The sequence below is a fragment of the Myxine glutinosa genome, chromosome 4 (genome assembly GCF_964187855.1).
Source record: "Myxine glutinosa chromosome 4, kmMyxGlut1.1, whole genome shotgun sequence".
Lineage (NCBI taxonomy): Eukaryota > Metazoa > Chordata > Myxini > Myxiniformes > Myxinidae > Myxine > Myxine glutinosa.
The window spans coordinates 32,252,223-32,273,210 of NC_136264.1; the positions used below are offsets into that span (position 1 = coordinate 32,252,223).

A 20,988-nucleotide genomic window follows, 5' to 3' on the forward strand; every position below is an offset into this window, starting at 1 on the left:
CATATGAGGAAGAGGGAGTTGGGATGAGTAGATAGAAGTTGGTCCATGTTATCAGACAGCGAGACGTAGATGGAGTCATCACTGTTTGGTGGAGGTTACAACACACATGAACAAAAGGTGGGAGCGAAGGGGAAGCCATAGCCAGAGGTACTCCTGGGGGTGAGGTGGAGAGAGGGCAGTGCAGGGAGAGTGAGGCGGAGAGAGGGCAGTGCAGGGAGAGTGAGGCGGAGAGAAGGCAGTGCAGGGAGAGTGAGGCGGAGAGAGGGCAGTGCAGGGAGAGTGAGGCAGAGTTTTTTTGATAAAGATAGCAGCCCAAATAGCAAAGACAAAATCAGACTGGTGAAACAAGTGGAACATGTCTTTCAATCCTGACAAATCTCACACTCTTACTATGTCTCTCCGAAAAGACCGACTGGAAAACCCTCCCAACTACTTTCTCAACCATCCTCAATCAAACCCATCCCATGGCCGCCAAGAGTCGAGGATCTAGAAGAGGAGGAAGAGCTCTCGCCTCTCATGGTGCAGCTGCTATCTACTTTGCAGGGGAAGGAGGTAGATCTGTCTCCCAGCACACTCTCTCTCACCTGATGACCGCTGTCGTGGGTGGTCACTGTCGCCCTGTCCGCCACAAGCAACCTGCTCTCCCGACACATCTACCTGCACCAGGGCCAGCTGAAGAGAGAGAGGAAGATGAGAGCCAGGAGGAAAATGAGGAGCGAGATGATGATGTACAAAGGCGGGGAGATTCATCAGAATCTGATGATTCAGATTCTAGTGAAGCAGAATGCTCCGATTCGGACTAATCATATAATTAAAGGTCATATTGATTAATTACTTCATTTGAAAACTGTTCAAGTCACAGCTATTAAAAATAGCTTATTTTGAAGTGTAATGAGTTTACTTGTCATGCAATCATCAATTACTTTACTGCAAGATATCCTTATGGAGGTAGTTTCTTTAACATGTTTAAGTACAAAAGATGCATTTTCGCTCTACTGGATGGTGGCCATCTTGGATTTCTGGGTCAAAATAATGTCATAACGTCAAACTAATATCAGATTCGGAATCCTCGTGGTCAAATTACCCAAAAAAGTGTCTTTGTACGTGATTCTAGGTGTTCTGGTTCAAAACTTAATTTTTCAAGATAGTGCCGGCGGTCATCTTGGATTCGGGCCTCTGGCGAAAAATGCCGGGATTTTTGGGAGGGACATAGAGGCTATTTTTGTTATAAAATGTCAATAGAAGTCAAATCAATCGTCAAACCTTACTAGCCAAAAAATGGTCACGGAATTGAAGTTTTGGACCTAACTAAGTGCACAGTCACCACAGTTCATAATAAAACTAGAATGGCACTCGGTAGAGAGCATATACCTCCGCCAGACTGAATAGTTTACGTTTTGTATTCCACTGATAGACCAGATCTGGATCCGGACATGAACCAAATTGAATTGGCTTGTTGTCACCTAACTAACTCATCCACAACTTTGAGATATCCTGTTCACAGACAAACAGACAGACAGGGATTAAAACATAACCCCCCGCCACCTTTGGTGGCAGGGGTAATAAAATAAAAAGAGGAAAAGAAGAAGAAGAAAACATATGTCCAAGACACAACCATAGAAGTACCAACACACATTCACAAAAGAGATGATAGCAATGCCAAGTCTCACTAAGGTTGGCGGCCATCTTGAAATCCAAGACAAATAATAAAATTAAATCATGTCGCATATCACAAGATTGGGCATTGAATTCTGAACATTTTGGCATTAGTTTCATACAAATTGGACACAAATTGACCGCGCTATGGTAAAAAGACGATTTTGACCTTTTCATGACCTTGACCTTGACCTTTGACCCGATCGATTCCAAAATCTAATCAAATGGTTCCCGGATAATAACCTATCATCCCACCAAATTTCATGCGAATCGGTTGAATACTTTTTGAGTTATGCGAATAACATACACACACACACACACACACACACAGACATACAAATAAATACACAGCGATCAAAACATAACCTTCCGCTTTTGCGAAGGTAATAACAAACCCCTGTTGGTGTCTTGTTCTTTGGCTCCCTCTGCTGGCCAATGTTCTTCCAGATGTTGGCTTTCTTCGTCTTTTTGCTGGCGGCCTATTTGGGCATAATAAAAAATGCACAAAACGTGTCAACTTTTTATTTATGGCCCACGGGCCGACTAGGGGTGGTTCACCTGTGTGGCATAGGTGCCACGTCACCGAGGGCCGCAAGCAAGATCCTGGGCCATCGTGGCCGGTTCCAGCAGAGGGGCCATGCCCCAACCCGTGGGGTCCATGAGTGGTGCTCAGCCACAGACATGTGGTCCATAAGTGGTGCATCGATGCAGACAGCTGGTTGCGGGGGTTCGGGCACACAATGGCGGACTCACGCAGGCTCCCCTCGGTGCCCAGAGAGCACGATCCATGGGTCGGGAAAGGAAGACGGAGAGGGCAGGTTAGCGAGGGGTAAGGTCACAAGGGTACACATCAATAAAGGCAATGCAAGGTGAGGTGCGTCTGGAGACTGAGCAGAGAAAAGCTCGTCCCTACCGTACATCACCCCCCCCTGTTACCTGTTCTACCCTTGCCCCTTACCCCCGTATGTACAAAAATCTACACCCTTACCAATTCGTCACTACTGTCTTGTCTTCCCCATATTTCCCCTAATACCAAATTCATCACCACAATCCCTCTAATCCAAAATTTGCCATCACCAATTCATCATCAATCCTCATAAGGAGGGAGAGATGGAACAATAACACAATGTCACACCCACGTCATGATGCGTCTCACAATCCAAACATTTGCACAGAAAAATAAAACCAACAAACCATGGCACGGTGTGGAGCACCGTCGTTACCTCAGGTGAGTGGATGTAGATGGTGCAAGGAGATTTCCATCCTATCTACCTTCTAAATGACATTAACACACTTTGCACTACCCGGGGTCTTTCCCTGCCAATCCATTGGCAATCTTACTCTATGTGGTTTTAAGAACCAAATTCCCATTGACCAAACTGTGGTGCTTCATCAATTTGGGGTCTCACTCCCCCGATTCAACTCCCTGTGCCTTTGCACAATTTCAGGACTGGGTCGTGTGGCTCTCCCAGCAGGTCTACCCACCTGCACACCACCACTGCAGTTGCCTCAGAGCTTACCTGCTCCTTACCCTAACCTATCTACCTGGGGAAGGCCCTCTGGCGCTCTCCCCACTCAGTGCCCTCTCTGGCACTGGGCTACCCGGGTCCGTCCTCAGGATCCTCGGGCCCCATCCACAACTCTAACGGCTCCCAGCGCCCATCTGTGGCCTCACCTGGCCGACATCCTAACAGTGGCGGAGTGCCCATTTAACTACACACACTAACAGGCCACACGCCCAGCCATTTCCACGACACTAATGCACCCATCCAAACACCATTCTTCCACCACGCACCACAGATGCCAATATCCAACCACAATTTACCTACTCCCTCTACCTAACTCTTAAACTACCCTCCCCGGGTATTCGTGATGGGGTCCATCCTTCCCATGCACACCTTCGCACCATCCACTCCACTCTAGTTTCTACCATACTCACTCCACACCATCCATTCCATACTCCATATATTCCATACCATTTATTCCATACAACTTGTTCATTTGCACCCCTGTGCAATCACACCTGGTGCTTCCTGCACCCTCCTTCCTCCAGGACCATTTGTTCAACACAACACACAATCACCATTACTTAGTCATACACTGCTGCATACACCTGTTAACTTGCGCACCTGTGCAATCACACCTGGTGCCTCCTGCACCCTCCTTCCTCCCAGGCTTCTTCAATCATTCCATACAATGCACAACCACAATTGTTCCTCATGGCACTGCTCCATACACTTCCACGCTCAATACAACTCACAATCGCCTCACACTTTTCACAATACACTTCCGAATACACTTTCAATTCTCAAACACACGGCATCATCTGATCTAACTACTCCCCTCTGAAACTGCGCTTCCCAGTCGTCCCTTTAAACTATTGCGCTCCCACGTCATTATCATCCACACTAAACTATCTGCGTCCCCACTACAGGTATCAGTCACTAACTAAACTTAACGTTACCTATGGTCATCTTCTCTAGATCCCTATCATCTTATCCTAACCCTCCCGGGCTAGTTTTCACTGCCATAACCCCATAGCTAGCGCTCATGTGCCCCCTATTGGTGAGGGATGGTGGATTTGCCATCCCTCCACATCGGACATATCTCACTACCAATTTTGCGCTCAAATTCCAACCAATCAAAATTTGCTAATCACTGCCAATCATTCTACCAATCTGCCAATCAAATTTTGCCAATCACAAATTCCCTATCCCTAGCAAATGTCCTTTAACTTGAGCCTCGGTGCGTCTTTACATTTCCAAAGCTCGGCTTCGCAAAGCTGACCAATGAATGCGGGTGGTTTGTTGCCGGCGGTTGGATTCGTCCGGCATTCGGTGCAGGGAAGGGGGCTTACTCGGGCCGAGATTCCACGCACCATCTCGGCACGGAGCTGTCCGATGGTCCAATCTCGCCCTGCCGGAACGCCTCAACCACAAGGGGTCGCCGTGCCGACCCTTCCTACCGGGCCACCCGCTCCGCTTAGCGGAGCACCGACGCGACCGTTTAGAGCGAGGCCCGGCGTGGATCCCGCACGGCGGTTCTTTCGTAACCGCCGTGGTTACGTTCCCCGCTGGTTCCCGCGGCACCGAAAGCCCGGCACGAACCGAGCGAGGGCTCGTTTCGGCTAAAAGTCGACCTAACCGCTGCTCCGTTTAACGTCGATGCTTCACTTGCATGCTCACACCACGCGTTCCGTCCCTTATTCACACATCCAGGTGTCTCCATACACTCCGTCATTGCACCCTCTTTTACACACCCCCCCAGGTACACTCGTTACGCTCACAGACTTCGTCGCACACCTGACCACCGCGCACCTTGGCACACACGTCGCTCGCACACCTCATCAACACACCCCTTCGCGCCCACTCGGTCACATCCTCTGTGACAACCACGGGTGTGCACTCATCTGCACACCCAATCACATGCTTCACTACCAATTCAAGTGTGCATTCCCACACGCGCTCGACCATTCCAGGTGTGCATCCTTTCATTCCAGGTGTACATTCTCTCTCGCCTGCTACAACCAACTCGTGCTCCGTGTCACTCTCGCTACTCGACAGCGCACTCTGTAATCATGCACTCCTCTGTTACACACCTTTCTCGCGCATTCTCTTGCGCACACTCTCCCGTTACGCCCTCCGTAACACTCACCACAGGTGTGCACTCTTTCGTTACATCCCCTGTAACACTCCCCATCACGCGCCTCCATGTGCCCTCTCGCACCTGCGCCACGACCAACTCACTCTCGACAGCACACTCACTCCTCGGCGCACACATTTTCCTCACACACCCCATAGTCGGACATCCTCGCACACCTCCTCCTTCACACTCTGTACCTGTCACACACTTCACCAGCGGCCTCTCACGAACACCCGGGTCTAAACCAACACCCAAGCCGACTGAATCTCCCCTCACACCATATACATTTCCGAGTATATCGCCACTCACCTCGGCACCTCGTCTTCGCTCCTCCTCCGCCACCTGCAAACTCTTTATTTGGTCAGTAAGCACATCATCACGATTTGAGCACAGACCTTGTACATATTCCATCACCTCCTCCTTTATCTCTCTCTTAGTTTCCCTCAGTCTCTTCTTAATTTCACTCACCCCCTCTTCCACATCCTCTAATTTTTGCTTCACCTCTTTCATTTCCCGGTGCGCCCCCTCAATTTCTTCCTCTAAGGCCACCTTGATCGTTTCTATGTGCGTCCTCACCCCCCGTTCTTTCGTCTCCATTGCCTCTGTTACCTCGTCCAACCTCTTTGTCAACCCCTCATGTACCATCTGACATTCCCTCTTCGTCGCTACGAGTTCTTTTTTTATCTCCTCCTGAGTCGCCTTTAACCCCACAATTACCGCAGTGTTATTCTCCACTTGCTCCACTAATTCCTTTTGTCCCACCGTCAGCTGCTCTACTCCCCTCGTCAGATCCTCTATGCCCCCCTGTAACCGAACCGTACTATTTCTCACCTCTTTCTCCATACGCTCCTCACCTCGCTTTACCTCCTCGCGTACCCCCGCGACCTCCTCGCCCACACCTCGTCTGATCTCCTCCCCCATTTCTCCCATCTCTTTGGTAGATGCTGCCCTCATCTGTTCCAAATCATTCCTCTGGGCGTCCAATTTGGTTTCTAACCCGATTTTCACCTGCTCTATCTGATCTCCCATCTGTTTAATTTCCCGGGCGGATTGCTCCCCTATTTCCATCAATTTGCCTTCCATAGTGTTTTCTATCTTCCGAATACACTTTGGCACACACAAATGAACCCCCCTAACCCATTCTTCAGCCCTTCCATCTGGTTCTCCTGGGCAGCCATTCTATTTTCCAACCCCGTTAACTCCTCCTTCATTTCCCCCATTTGATTACCCATGTCCTCCAGTTGTCCCACTAATTTACCTTCTGGCCCTTCCAACCTGTTGTCTAACCCTTCAAATTTGGCTTCTAGCCCCCTGATTTGATTTTCTAATCGCTCCCCCATTCTGTTTTCCAATCCTACAATTTGGTTTCCCACGTCATTCCTCAATTCCCCAATTTGGGCACTAGTACCCCTTGCTTCATCCCTCATTGCTCCCATTTGGCCTCCCAATCGCTCACCCTGAGCATCCATCTTATCATTTAGCTTCTCCAGGCTTGCCGCGAGTTGAATCGGAAAGAGGTTCATGTCTGTCGGCGCCGTGGGCTCGGCTTCCGCGGCGCCGCCCTTTGTGCGCCTGAAACCTCGTGCGCGAGGGCGCCATCTTGTGTGCCTGAGACCTCTGCAACCACATCACCATTGCTCTCTTCCTCTCTCTCCCCCATATACACTTCCCTGGGGCCCTGGGTCGACTCTAACCCCTCTTCTAACTCCACACCATTCTTCCACCACTTCTAACTCCACACCACACGCCTTGACTATCCATGGTACGATTTTTAAAATTTGGATGTGTTTAAAATAAAATTTTGGGCCACTCGTAATTTCGAGTGCGCTAAGCGCACTTCAGGTCCGAATCTCGCTCCTGACACCAATTGTTGCGGATCTCAACGTCGGCCCTCTTTCCCCTTACCAAGGGGGGATTAGTCCCCTTGTGCGCGACTGACCGACGTGAGTCCTGAAGTTGCCCAGCTCCCTCCGGAGAGGCAGGTGAGCAACCCCGTTCGCGACCGCGCACAATATGTTAATTACTGAGCGGATTAGCAGTCGCGGCACGAACCATTAGCAGAAACTAGACACGATTCGTAGTCATTGGCCAAATCGTGCCACAGGTATTCAATTGGGAAAAGACAAGGACGAACGGATGTAAAGGAAAGAAGGCAAGGTAGGAAGAACAAATATAATTTATTACTAATATTTACACAATCAAAGGAACCAAGGAAGATGGAAAGATACGAAAATAAAGACAGAAGGAGTAAGACACAGTGCAAATATTAACTTATCTATACAGGTTTAACTTAAACCCCAGGACAACATAAAAGACGGACGACAGTCAGACTTACACGGGGAATGATGATAGGAATGACAGGAACGAATGGCTGGAAGGGGAGGAAGGTTCAGCTGGAGTTTTGCTCCCGCCCGGGACGTCGGGCTCGACCTCGACGGCCACCGATCCCACAGCAATCTGGTTCCCGCGTAGCAGCGGGTCGAAGCTGCGTGTCACAGGGGGGGGGGGGGGGGCGGACTGCGGTTGGTTCAGCTGCGGTGGACTCGAAGCTGCGGTTTGTGCATTCAACTCTCTCAGTGCTCACTCCTCCACTGAACTGAACTCTGCTGCTCCTCCTCCACTGAACTCAACTCTGCTGGTGGGGGGCGCCGCGTGACGGGTTTTATAGCGCCACACCCTGGAACGTTCGCGAAACTGCCCGATCGTTCTCTCTCCGCCCTCTCAAGCCAAACCCCTCGTGATTGGTTGGTTTATCGGGGCTGGCTCACTCCTCCTTCCTATGACGAGGTGGAGACACGCCTTTCTTCTCCGAGGCTTGACCACATGGCAATGGCGGCGAATGCAGTTGGTAATGCAGGCAATGCAATTGAAAGGGGATTCTACCTTATTTCAATTCGATGCAATGCAGAGTCAACTAATGGGAAACACAGCCTTAAACTAATACACATAATAAGGAACTAACTATTTAGAAGGGTATATGGTGGCCTACGTGCATGTATATGGACTAAGAGGACGACCTTTGACCTTTACACTACAGAGGTATTTACAAGGAATCTACATTTTACAGAGGGTGATATTTACAACAATTACACAGGATTCTCAAATCCGCAACAATATATATATACACAAAGAATTAAGTTAAGCACCCCCCCGTTTTTTTACAACCTCGCACATTACAAGTTTGTTGTCGTCAAAACAGTGTAATATACCCATGATATTGCTATATTTTCTGGAGAAGTGATATTATGGTCACATAAAAACATAACAATCATGCCGTTTTCAATATTTTATTCTGAATAATTTAAGGTGAAATTTTTTGGGAATTTTAGGCATATTTTCACCTCAATTTAAGTATGGAGCTATAGGTCCATCACGGACAGTGTGGATGACGTTTATGTTTTCTAACGTACAGTCATTGTTCTGAGAAGACCTCTAGCGATCTTTGCGTCAATAACGTGTGTAGGACCCACGTGATCGGATCACTGACTCAACCCTACGTCTCATAGACCCTGTAAGGCGTAAGCCGTCGTATGCGTTGCTGTGGCAGGTTGTTCCATTCCCGATGTAATGCACGTTCCAATTCATCCAGATTGGCTATTGGAGGGACCATCTTCGCAATTTGTCGTCCCAACATGTCCCAAACGTGCTCGAGGGGGTTCAGGTCAGGACTGTACGCAGGCCAGGGGATGGTTGTCACAGCACCTTGCTCCAACAAGGCTCGGACACGTCTCGCACGGTGAGGCCTGGCGTTGTCATCCATGAAGATGGGTCTGCTGGCGAGGGTGTGGTCATCGAAGTGCGGGATGACGGTGGTATTCAGGATTTCCTCGGCATATCGCTCTCCGTTGAGGTTACCTCGCACAGTTATCAGGTCCAATTTACAGTCATGGGAGAAGCATCCTCAGACCATAATCGAGCCACCACCAAAGGGTACCGTTGGTTGAATGTTTTTAGGTGCATACGCGGTGTTTTTGTGGCGGGGTGCTTAACTTAATTCTTTGTGTAGGGGTGCTTAACTTAATTCTTTGTGTATATATATTTTTTGAAGGTTAGGTGAAAGTGGATCAGAGGAGGGAGGAGAAAGTTGAAGGAGAATGGTGAAAACTAGAATTGGAAAGGTGTCGGCTGGATCGGATAGAGTTGAGAAGGAAGGAGAGAAAAAAAACAGGTGGAGCGAAACGCGTGGTCAAGATCGGTGGAGAGGAAGCCATTGGGAGAAAAGGAAATAATTTTTATTTTTATGGAAATATGTCTGAAAGGACAGACAAAGGAAAAAGCAATACAGTGAGAGAATGAAAGTAAATGGACAACAAACGGCCGCCGAGGAGACAGGAAGGCCGAAAAACGCGGCAGGAACAACCGACTATTACACACAGGTATGCACGATTTACACCGAGATCTTACTGGAAACGCACAGTGGACAGAAACGCAGTAAAATTAAAAGTTTTGACAAAAATACAAACGGGAAAAATACTTTACTTTGATAGCGGGGAGAGCTTGGAAAAACAGCCTCACCAGCAGAAGCGGAGCCAAATTTCTCAATGTAGTTTATATTTTTACCGCTGGTGGAAGCCGTTGCTCCCACGGAAATGCCATAAGCTATTTATAAGCGTTGACTTGATGTTTGTTCGAGGAGGAAAAACACCTTGGGGAGGTGGGATATTAATGGTATTGATATTGTTTTGTAATATCATTAATATTATGCTATTATCATTCGTTTTGTTATTCAAAGCGGCCTTGCAAAAACGCCACGAAAAAGCTAATTTAACATGGATATATACCTCAACATGCAACCCCATTGACGGGAATTGGTGGGGAAAATCCGTTCGGGGGAGAAAATCCCCTTTGGGAGGGGGGGGGGGGGTGCGTTAATGCACTACAACCTTCATTGTACAACCCTTCGTCATCCTGTTGATTGGTTGACAGACACCAAATGGTGTATATTTAGTATGATGATGAATTAAGTTCTGAATCAAAAACATAGGTTCTGTAATATTAACAGTAAAATAAATTAATTTACAGTAATATATATATTTTTTAAATAGTAAAATAAAAGTAATGGTAATATTATTTTTAAAATTTGATATCAATAATAAAATAAATAACAGTAAAATTGTGGAGACCAAATAAGTTTGTCAATTTCAACTTGTTTTTTGAGAAAATTGTGAGTTATTTGAAAAAAGTGCAAGGGTGCCAATATTTTTGGCCATGACTAGATATTTCTTTAAAATATATACATTACAAATATATACATTGCATATAAAAGCCACACATTTTGTGTATTGCACAGTAAGCTGATTATTTGCTGGCAGTGTGGTGCCGGCATTTGCTTATTCATGTGCTACATTAATTGCTTCCTGCGCAGACACCCTGTAAAACCAATTCCATGGGTTACAGGTTCGCTATGCAGTGCACATCCCACATTGAATCATCATCTTTGCTTGTGATTATTCTCTGTAGTTGTAATATTGTTGGAAATTCCATTGGTACCTGGGACATATTGCAGGTTTACAAGAACTTTGCATTGCTGTAGATGTGGATTGATTTTTCAAATGTGCACCTATTGGTCGGACAGCTGCTGCACCACACCCACATCTACCGCTTGACTCCACCCACCATAGTAACGAGACAAAATGATATGGCCGCCATCTTGGTTCCTGGTGGGCTGAACAGAGGCATGTAGGCCTCTGATTATACACTGTCTGGCTTTGTTGTTTCAGATTTCCATTGGCTTTGATTGGGTCACGTATTAATTTATTAGTAAGATTTTATCGAGCCCATAACGCTCCTCCCTAAATAAATATTGTTATGGAATTTTTGAACGGCCCCATATGCGTGTTAATTGCACATTTTCCAATTGGCCCATTACCGGATTTTTAAAGCCAATTGGTTCTCGCTTAATGGCACCTCGATTGACTGCATACAGGATTTTATGAACAAAAGGTGTATTGCCACAGCAGGAGGGTGGAAGACACACGCACACGCACACACCACACAACTGAGGTAATGTAAAATAAATCGCCTGTTCGGAATCAAAATTAATCTTGATCAAAAGTCTCTCTCATCTTGTTCATTCACATGGGAACACAGGACAGGCACGGCTCTATCTAATCTTACTATAATTCACCAAATGTCCGTCCGTCCATCCGTTCGAAGGTACCGCAAGAACGGCTCAACCGATCGCAACGATATTTTGGGTGGGTATTCCTGGGACCCCTGGGAGTAAAATAGGCTATTGTAGCGGCTACCGCTGGGTATACACAATCGCCTTGCACCTACCGAGGACGCGGAGCGATCACCATGCCGGGCTCGTCCAGGACGCCCGGGCATGCCCGCTCTCGACTTGCCATGCCTCGTCCAGGGCGCCCGGGCACGCCCCCTCTCGCCTTTCCCGGGCAAACGCTCCGGGATAATGTGTATATATATTGCTGCCCGATAAACGGGCTTTTCAGAGTACCCGAGTTGATTTGAGTTAATAAAGAAACTCGGACGAATTCCAGCTTTTTGTCGCGCCCATTCTTCCGATTTACGTTGGAGCATAGCTCCTACACTATATTGTTTTTCCAATTTTTCCAAACACGATGGAATAATATTTACCGATATGAACAGTGATGTGGCTTTTATTGAAATTCTACAAATACTGTTCAGATTTTGATGACAATTATGAACCTTCCGCAAATGCCGTGACGGTTTCTACTTTCTAAATGTGAATTCGAGGATCGCCATATGCAGATTCACCATTGACTGGGTATGGAACAAACGTACCCGTTTGTTTGCCAACGGGTCCGTTTTTCATGAAGTCCTTCACGAACTTGCTGTCCATGTCTGGCGTGCGACTTAAGGTGCTACAGGAATGTGGAATTTATTGGTTTTGTGCTTTAGCATTCGCCGTTTCTGCATTGTCTGTTTGCTTCTGGCTTCCCACCCTTGAGTAGCACGGCTACCTCACTAGTCTTATTAATTCACATGGGAATAGCACCAGACCCCTTTGGCCACTGCGGTTTTGTATGGAACTGCCCACGTTGCTTTTGGTATTTCCATTTGTCTTTTTGCATTGTGCCAAAATGTTCCAGGTGTAATAATCTATATAATATTCTTCGCAGATTATTCTGTCTGTCCGTGGGTGTGGCCTTCCCTGTTGAGGGAGTAGCTCCACCCATTCTGGAAGGGGCTTCAAAAACAAATCTCCCATTTCTTCGCAAAGCTTTGAGGGCTCTTTTGTGAGGCTCGTGGTTTCCTTTTCTCTCTCAGTTTGATTTCAACTCTAATTCGATATCTCATTTCATTTTTCACAGTCGCTAACATGGTTTTAGACTCTGTTGCAAAAAACGGGAAGAAAATCCGATGAAAGTTACTGCTTATAGAACAAAATGCATTTTAAATGAGAAGTCCTGTGGCATAAAGGCCATTCATTGAGACTCCCTCTTGGCTTTATCTCGACTCGAATTCACCATCACAGTCGCTGGGATGGTTTAACTCTCAATTTCAGCGAAAGTTGAGAAAATCGGCGAAATGTAGGACGATGTGTGGCACGGGGAAGGAGAGGAGAGGACATTCTCACGACTTAGTTATTTATATTATTACTTTGTAAAAGTACAGCGACTCGATACAAAAGTTCGGGATCGAACCGTAGTCTAATTATATTTTTCCATATTCCCAGGGTGTGTATACAGAGTTTGTTTAAAGCGAGTCTACTCTTTTCCAACCATGGAATTAAACAATACAGTACTTCAAAAATGTACATATATGTAAACTAACAATGGAAAACAATATTTATTTATAACGTTTGGTTTTAATCTATTTTTACTAAAATATATTTACGTTTGGTTTAATCTATCTATTTTTACTATTAATCCATATTTATTTTTTCTTATTGTTTATTAAGAAAAAAGTTTTCGATCCTTTAAAGTTTAAAAATGAAGTCGAGGCTCGATAGGCCTCTGATGCCCATTTTAAGACTTATTCAACAAGTCTTCGATCATAAATTACCTTTTGAAGAAACAAAGGTACATTTTGATTACAACTCATGCAAAGGAGACCAAGTAATGGCTATTTCGTTCGGATCGATTATACACCACCCAAAGAAGATGTTTTCTCATCGTGTATGGTTTGGCTATTGGTAATATAATCGTGAAATCTTTAGTTTATAAAACTTTTTTGTTTCCGCACGATTTTTCAAGGATGAATCGTGTTTACGTCCAGGATTAATAAACAAACCATTTCACGTATGCATCGACATGTAATTCACAAATGTGAAATAAATATATGACGGGAAATTGTCGAGATAAATTTGCGGCACGGTATATCATACACCGCCCAAATAAGGATGTAATGTAATGCCCATATACACCGCCCATGAGACTTTTTTCCCCTCCAAGGACTTTTCCATATGATGACAGTCACCATGAAATGTTTCATTTCGACGAAGTCACAATAAAAAGTAAACATTGATTGCTCTGCACGTGGGGAGAGGGGCGGAGCTTTGTTCACGTATCGCCACAGACGGGAAATTGCCGAGATGTATTAAAACTTCACAGCACGGTATATCATACACTGCCCAAATAACACCGACGGGGAAATTGCCGAGATATTTCTCCGCCTGTGTGTTTCACTCCGCCTGTGTGTGACCCCTCACTCCCTCTCCTGTGTGTGACCCCTCACTCCCTCTCCTGTGTGTGACCCGACCCCTCACTCCCTCTCCTGTGTGTGACCCCTCACTCTCTCTCCTGTGTGTGACTCCTCACTTCCTCTCCTGTGTGTGACTCCCCACTTCCTCTCCTGTGTGTGACCCCTCACTCCCTCTCCTGTGTGTGACTCCTCACTTCCTCTCCTGTGTGTGACCCCTCATGCCCTCTCCTGTGTGTGACCCCCTCACTCCCTCTCCTGTGTGTGACCTCCACACTCCCTCTGCTGTGTGTGACCTCCACACTCCCTCTGCTGTGTGTGGTGACCACACTCCCTCTGCTGTGTGTGACCTCCACACTCCCTCCTGTGTGTGACCTCCACACTCCCTCTCCTGTGTGTGACCTCCACACTCCCTCTCCTGTGTGTGACCTCCACACTCCCTCTCCTGTGTGTGACCCCCACACTTCCTCTCCTGTGTGTTGTGCAGTGTGTGTGTGATGTGGGAGGAATGTGGGTGGGGAGGTTGAGTATTTGAGCTATTGAAGTCACATTTTACATTAGGTGTAATTACACGTTTCAAACTATTACGCATGTGCATGCACGTGCATTCACATGTTATCAGAAGTAAATATATTGTGTAGATTACATCATTTGTGGATCTCATGAATTGCCAGTAACCATTTTGTAAAACTGAATGCCCAGTATCTAACTCAAGATGTCCAAATGTCACACACGTCCACTAGTTATATATATTGGACTAATGCTGTCTTTGTCTCATCCTGAAACACGCAAATGCTCCTCAGAGAGGAAAAATATTCAGTAAAAGTTGGTTCAAAATAATCCAAACCTATGGGAGAATCATTAAAAAAATTGAACCTGGGCAGTGTGTTGGCCACAGGGTTGGTGCCGCAAGGCTAGTTTGCCTCGATCCTCCTGTTTTTTTTTTGGGGGTTTTTTTTTCTGTGCATGTTGAGGCGTACTTAAAAGCAATAAACTTTATGAATCACGTGACAAAATGCAAAAACACTACATTATTGTATCTCTTGATTTTGTTTAAATTTTTTTTTTTTTTTTTTAACTGGGACATGGTTTCTGACTTTCTGTACTTTGTTCATAAGCCTACATTTTTCTGTTGTGGTATTCTTACCATGGACTTCTGTTAGTAGGTGTATAATTGAGCCAAAATCAAGGCTATGGCATAACACCTAATTATTGATGTCGGTATTTTTATTTTATTATTGACACTGGTATTTTATTATTTTATTTATTTTATTATTGACACTGGGTTAACCATTCATTGCAGTTGATGGTGGCCATCGGGCAATCATATTCAGCAGGATTGGTGGTGTACAGCCCGATACTATTTTGGCTGAGGGTCTGCATTTTCGGTGAGTTTTTCTGCCTCATGGGTTCCAAATCTTGTTATATGAATTGTTTTGATTATTTGTGCTATTTTATTTGTTGCTCTGAGTGTTGGGTTATACTTTTTACACTATTGTCATCCAAAAGGCTTTTGTCTTGTAGGGTGCCGTGGTTTCAATACCCGATCATCTATGATATTAGGGCAAGGCCTCGAAAGATTTCTTCACCCACAGGCAGTAAAGGTAATCATTTGCTGTCTTCTCGGGGAGAGTCGGGAAGTGTTATAATTCTTGGTACGCACCATTGTTAGACAGTGCGAATAACTTTGAGATTTTGTCTGCTTGCAGACCTTCAAATGGTGAACATCACTCTGCGTGTCTTGTCAAGGCCAAATGCTGCCAACCTGCCACACATGTTTCAACACCTGGGCCTCGACTATGATGATCGCGTTCTGCCGTCGGTCGTTAACGAAGTGCTCAAAAGTGTTGTGGCAAAGTTCAACGCGTCTCAGCTCATCACACAGCGAGCACAGGTACAATACGTTCGGCCATAGTGAATTTCAAATCTAAAGTATGACAATGGCATGCTTTGTGGATAGTGCTGTGGATATCTTTTTTCTGGATGATCGTGAGGAATTGGGAAAATTTGGAGGTTAAAATTGGTTGGTTTAAGAAGGCCACATTAAGATTGGGCCTCTGAACTTTTTTTTTTTTTTTTTTTTTTACTAAATATCCATTTAGGATCACATCCAGGTGATTATATGATGTTCAAACAGACTTTTTTTTTTTCTTGAACTCTTCTGTCAGCCTGTCATTCTTCCAGTGTTGGAAAAGTGGAGTAATGGGGTTTTGGAGCATTTTGATGCTGTAAATGTTATCTCCTCACAGGTGTCTCTCTTGATTCGACGGAATCTAACAGAACGAGCGAAGGACTTCAACATCATCTTGGATGACGTTTCGATCACAGAACTCTCTTTCAGCAAGGAGTATACTGCAGCCGTAGAGTCGAAGCAAGTCGGTAAGATATTCCAAGAATGTGCTACTCTGTACCTTTCAGACACAACAATCAGCGTGTTAGCGGAATTGTGAGTGAAGGTTGTAGTTCATAATGTTCAAGGAATTAACAATGTGGTCTCTGAGAGAAGCAAGATAATAGGTACTTGCAAGATGTTCAACAAAGGAGAGATTTGAAGAAAGACCACAAATGGTGGTGAAATTAATTGAAAAAGTCACATTTATTCAAAAGGCAAGGGTCTTGGGAGGGACTGATACTACTACTACCTGGGCCCCCCACATCACCCCGTCCCCTCATTGGCAGCAGAAACATGCAGGTCACTGGAGATTCTTCGCACCCCATAATACTGGGAAGTAGGGGCCATTAACTTTTTGGACTTTATCATATTTAATTGGAGGTTTTTGAGGAAATGGGGAGGAAACAGAAATAAAGGAGAATGTAAAGGTGAGGAATGAAAATGAGTAAAAGTGGATGTTTGTTTGCAAGAAAGAGATTGAAGCTAGGCCAGGAGATATAGTTTGAGTAAGCTCAGCAATACTGACACGGAGAGTGTAAGATGGTTCCGGGCACCACTTTAACGCTCCTAAGTCCGAACGGTAGTCCGAACGGTAGTCCACCACCCTGGGCGGTTGCTGTCTGCAACCTACTTCATTAAAACTGCGATAACTTAAGAACGGTTTAAGGGAACTAAATCAAACTTGGTAGAAGTATGTATAATGATGTATAGATAAATGGATTCGATTATGGGGTCAAGAGGTCGTAAAACTTTGCTTCAAAAAGGGGACCAACAAAAACAACAACGGTGCCCGAAAAAGGCCAACCCCCGCTTTGCGGGGAAAAATGGCCTCTAAAGGTGGTTTTTTTTTTAATGGGGTCAAGAGGTCAAAGGTCAGATGGCCCGTTCGGTAAAAAGTCTGTTACAGCGCTAACTTGTGAACCAGTGATGGGATTTTGACCAAACTTGGTATAAGTATATATTGTAATGCAAAGATGAACTGCTTCGATTTCAGTGGCAAAGGTCAGAGGTCATGCCGGGTAAAAAGGAGATACTTGGGAACAGCTGAAAGGTTTTTTTTTTGTTTTGTTTGTTTTTTTTTGTATACAGAATCGAGGCTCGTGAAAGAGCTAACATTTATCAAACAGACAAACAAAGTCTATAAAAAGGGGAGCCGTAGACAAGATGGGGAGAGAAGGGGAAGCACTCAAACACAACATTTGAGAATAGGGAGATGTGTGGGAGGGAGAGGGCTTGGGGGGGAGGAGGCGTGGGAAGGGGGGGGGGGGGTGGGAGAAGTATAGGACACCAAGGACTTCCAGGAAAGAAATTGCTATTTCAAAAAAGTGGATTTGGGGTGAAATTAGCGGGGGTAGAAAAGATCAAGGTTTTGGATGGGGGAAGATAAGAGATGGTCATGAACAGCTGTTTTAAAGACCTGGAGGGAGGTTTGGGATTGAAGAGAGTGATGGAGTTTGTTCCAGAGGTAGGAGAAAAGAGGAATGAAAGAGTGAAGGTGGGCAGAGAGTCTTTATTTTGGCAGTTTAACCATAAGAGGGTTGCAGGCAGATCTTGTGCGACCTGTAGGAATATTTGGGGGACAGAGCCCAGAGAGAGCTGGGGGAGCAATCAAACTTGGTACAAGTATGTATAATGATGTAATAATGTGGGTGGAGGCATATCGGTCGACGGCACGATGTCAGAGTGCTGTTCTCATTCCTACTGCCACCCTTTTCATGCATCCTACCTTTACATGTTTGGAAAGGTAAGATGTGGGCTAAGATCTCTTGATTACTCGGCCGACAGCATCACCTTTTTCATGCTAATCGTTCATAACAACAACAACAACGTGCATTTTAAGGCCATTTTCCCTAGTAGAGAGGGGGTTAGCTAATCGTTCATACATTTGAGTTAATCCAAATCATGTTTGTTTCTTTCCTGATCTTGTGGGTCATCAGGCTGGTTAACCGAGTATTACACACTCTTCCATCACAATCCTTTTGTCTGTGCAGCTCATCAGGAGGCCCAGCGTGCACAGTTCTATGTGGAACGTGCCAAGCAGGAGCAACGGCAGAAGATCGTTCAGGCGGAGGGAGAAGCTGAGGCTGCGCAAATGATATCCTTGACTTGCGCACACTTCTAAAGCCTGACCATGTTGTTTTTTGTGGGGGGGGGGGGGGGGGGGGGTAGAGGTGTTGTGTTTAGTTTTCTTTTGTCGCATTTTGCCAAATGATGATGCAAAGGCGAAAATGAGTCCACTTGCTGCCTTGCTTGACGGGACCAGTCCGGTGTGGTTGGGAATCTTGGCCATCGAAACACAGAGTGATCTGATGGCTGTAAGGCTCAACCTAAAGTGTGTTGCCGTTTGCCGGTTTCTCGACCACTCCACAAAGATAATGGGTGGTCGGTTTGGCAGTGGCGTACAGTAGTTGAGGGTCAACTGGTAATCCCGGCTGGGGCCCATTGTAATGCAGTGGACATGATCAAATATTTGGTAATCTGATGGCAACGCTGTTTATGTGTAACTTGTTGTAGTTGTTCACTGGTCATTTCATTCTTTCATTCATGTAGTGTGAAAATATAGTCACATGGGCTCAAATAATAGTTTTCTAGCTTTGCTGGTATAATCACCAACCTTGATTTATGACGTACGCTTTTGTCAGTACTCAAACCTGTTGGCTTAACTAGTTACTTGGGTGCAGCACTACGAGAGAACCCTGGATACCTGAAGCTGCGCAGGATCCGGGCAGCACAGAGCGTTGCGCGGACGGTAAGGTGTCATTCTTCAACTCTGATGTTGAGCGTGTAGTGAAAACGTTGGTATCAAAATTCTTATTGTAGGCAAGGTTTAAAATTTTTAAATATATATGCACACTCCATGCTGCCTTGCCTGGATTTGAATCTCGGCCCAACTATAAACTGCCACCCCGGTGTTTCACAGGTAGGATGATTCATGAATGTGTGCCGGTGGACGTTAAACTGGCGACTCCTGTCTGCTAGCATTAGTTGGTGGACAGTAAAGATTTCACTGTGTTCTTCGCGAAGAGTACGCGAGCTATCATTGGCACCATGGCGATAGCTCGGCCAACCCCACAAGAACGTGGGAATAGTTGTGGCCGTTAAGAATATTCTTACTATAATTCACCAAATACCTGAAATACCAAAGAATTACCCACCTATATAAACGTCCGTCCGTTCCCAGGTACCGCAAAAACTGCTGAACCGATCGCAACGATATTTTGGGTGGGTATTCTGGGAGCCCCTGGAATAAAATAGGCTCTATTGTTTTTCCAAACACGATGGAATAATATTTACCGATTATGAACAGTGATGTGGCTTTTGTTGAAATTTTACAAATACTGTTTATTCTACGTACCAGGAGAGAGTAGATCGACTCCTGACGAACTCTTCCTATATAAACGTGCGGCTCCGAAGTAACACGGCAGCGTGTGCAAAGCGACTGAGAAACAGGTGTAGCGGCCGCTTCCGTGTTACAGATTCGGCGCGCACTCTTCACACATAAACGTGCGACTGAGAAAGACGTGTAGCGGCCGCTTCCTTTTTGCAGAATTCAATCTTTTTTCAAAATGGGCGCCATGTACTGTTTAGATTTTGATGATTTGCGTGTGATATGATTTAACGGATGTTTAAATGAATCGTTTAAAATAAAAATAAAAAGCCTTCAATTTCTGATATTTTTCCTTTTCATTTGGGCTTCCCAATTGAAGCCTCGCCCATAGGGCGGGTACCGTTGCTGGTAATATTAATAATAATGCTGTACCACCCATATGGTGGAAAGTAAGCATGAACAGTTGGCTGAACTTTTGTATTTGCCTATTCTTTCGTTTCACCAACTCTTACTTTTGTATTTTCTCCTCCAGATTTCTAATGCTCAAAACCGTGTGTACTTGAACACTGAAAACCTGGTGCTGAACCTGCATGATGAAAAGTTTGACCAGTGAGTTGATTGCAGTAAAGTATTGGGAACGTTTGATGGTTTCATACTCACAGGTGTACCGACTTTGATAAGTGAAACATGATTTCTTGTTGGGCTGACTTTCGTGTTAAAACTGAAAGTGATTTCAAACGCGAGTGATAAGCCATGATGGAGAATTGGTTAAGAAAGGTCCTCTTCCATTCCACGGAGGTATATAATATGGAGAGCCAATTGGCCACCTCGCAGCATTAGCCGCCGTGAAGCCACCGGAAATAGTCTGGCGGCCATATTGGGAAGCCGATTGTTTTGTAAACAAAGCCTGTCAAAGCAAAGGCGTGGCGCACTGATGATGCAGCTGGAGCGAATTTTAGGACCGCCGACTATTTAATTAATATAGAATACTAATATTTGAACTGATATTCGGGCTCAGAATCCCGTTCTTTAAGGAAATGGTGTTCATTAAGTTTGAAGTTGATTCTAGACGCATTTTTCCTGGGGAATCCAATGGTTTAGAGCTTGTTTGAAAAAAAAGTGCCCAAAATTACCGCTCGGTGTTCTTTATCGTCCTTCTCATGACCCAATCACCCACTAGTAGGAATAAGAATCCTGACATGTTACACCCCTGTTTAACTCCTGTCTTCACCTTGAACCATTCTGTTGTTTCACCTTGGTCGATGACCGCACATTGAAAGTCTTGGTAAAGGGCTTTTACAAGGTTCACTAATTTTCCAGGTATGCTGTATTTCTTCATTATGAC

At 45.4% G+C, this 20,988-nt stretch overlaps 1 protein-coding gene and 1 non-coding gene across 2 annotated transcripts in view; both read left to right on the top strand.

The window, feature by feature from the left end:
* Positions 1–20,988, top strand: part of PHB2 (prohibitin 2) — a 33,211-nt gene that overhangs the window by 8,513 nt on the left and 3,710 nt on the right. The window contains exons 3-9 of the mRNA XM_078775605.1: positions 15,227–15,311; positions 15,448–15,527; positions 15,633–15,817; positions 16,173–16,302; positions 18,307–18,410; positions 18,987–19,064; positions 20,176–20,252. Coding sequence (XP_078631731.1) covers positions 15,227–15,311; positions 15,448–15,527; positions 15,633–15,817; positions 16,173–16,302; positions 18,307–18,410; positions 18,987–19,064; positions 20,176–20,252 — 739 coding nt within the window. The remainder of the gene's footprint in view (positions 1–15,226; positions 15,312–15,447; positions 15,528–15,632; positions 15,818–16,172; positions 16,303–18,306; positions 18,411–18,986; positions 19,065–20,175; positions 20,253–20,988) is intronic.
* On the top strand, positions 18,519–18,802 carry LOC137426344 (small nucleolar RNA U85). The gene has a single exon (XR_010984300.1). It is a non-coding gene; the product is annotated as a small nucleolar RNA U85 (small nucleolar RNA).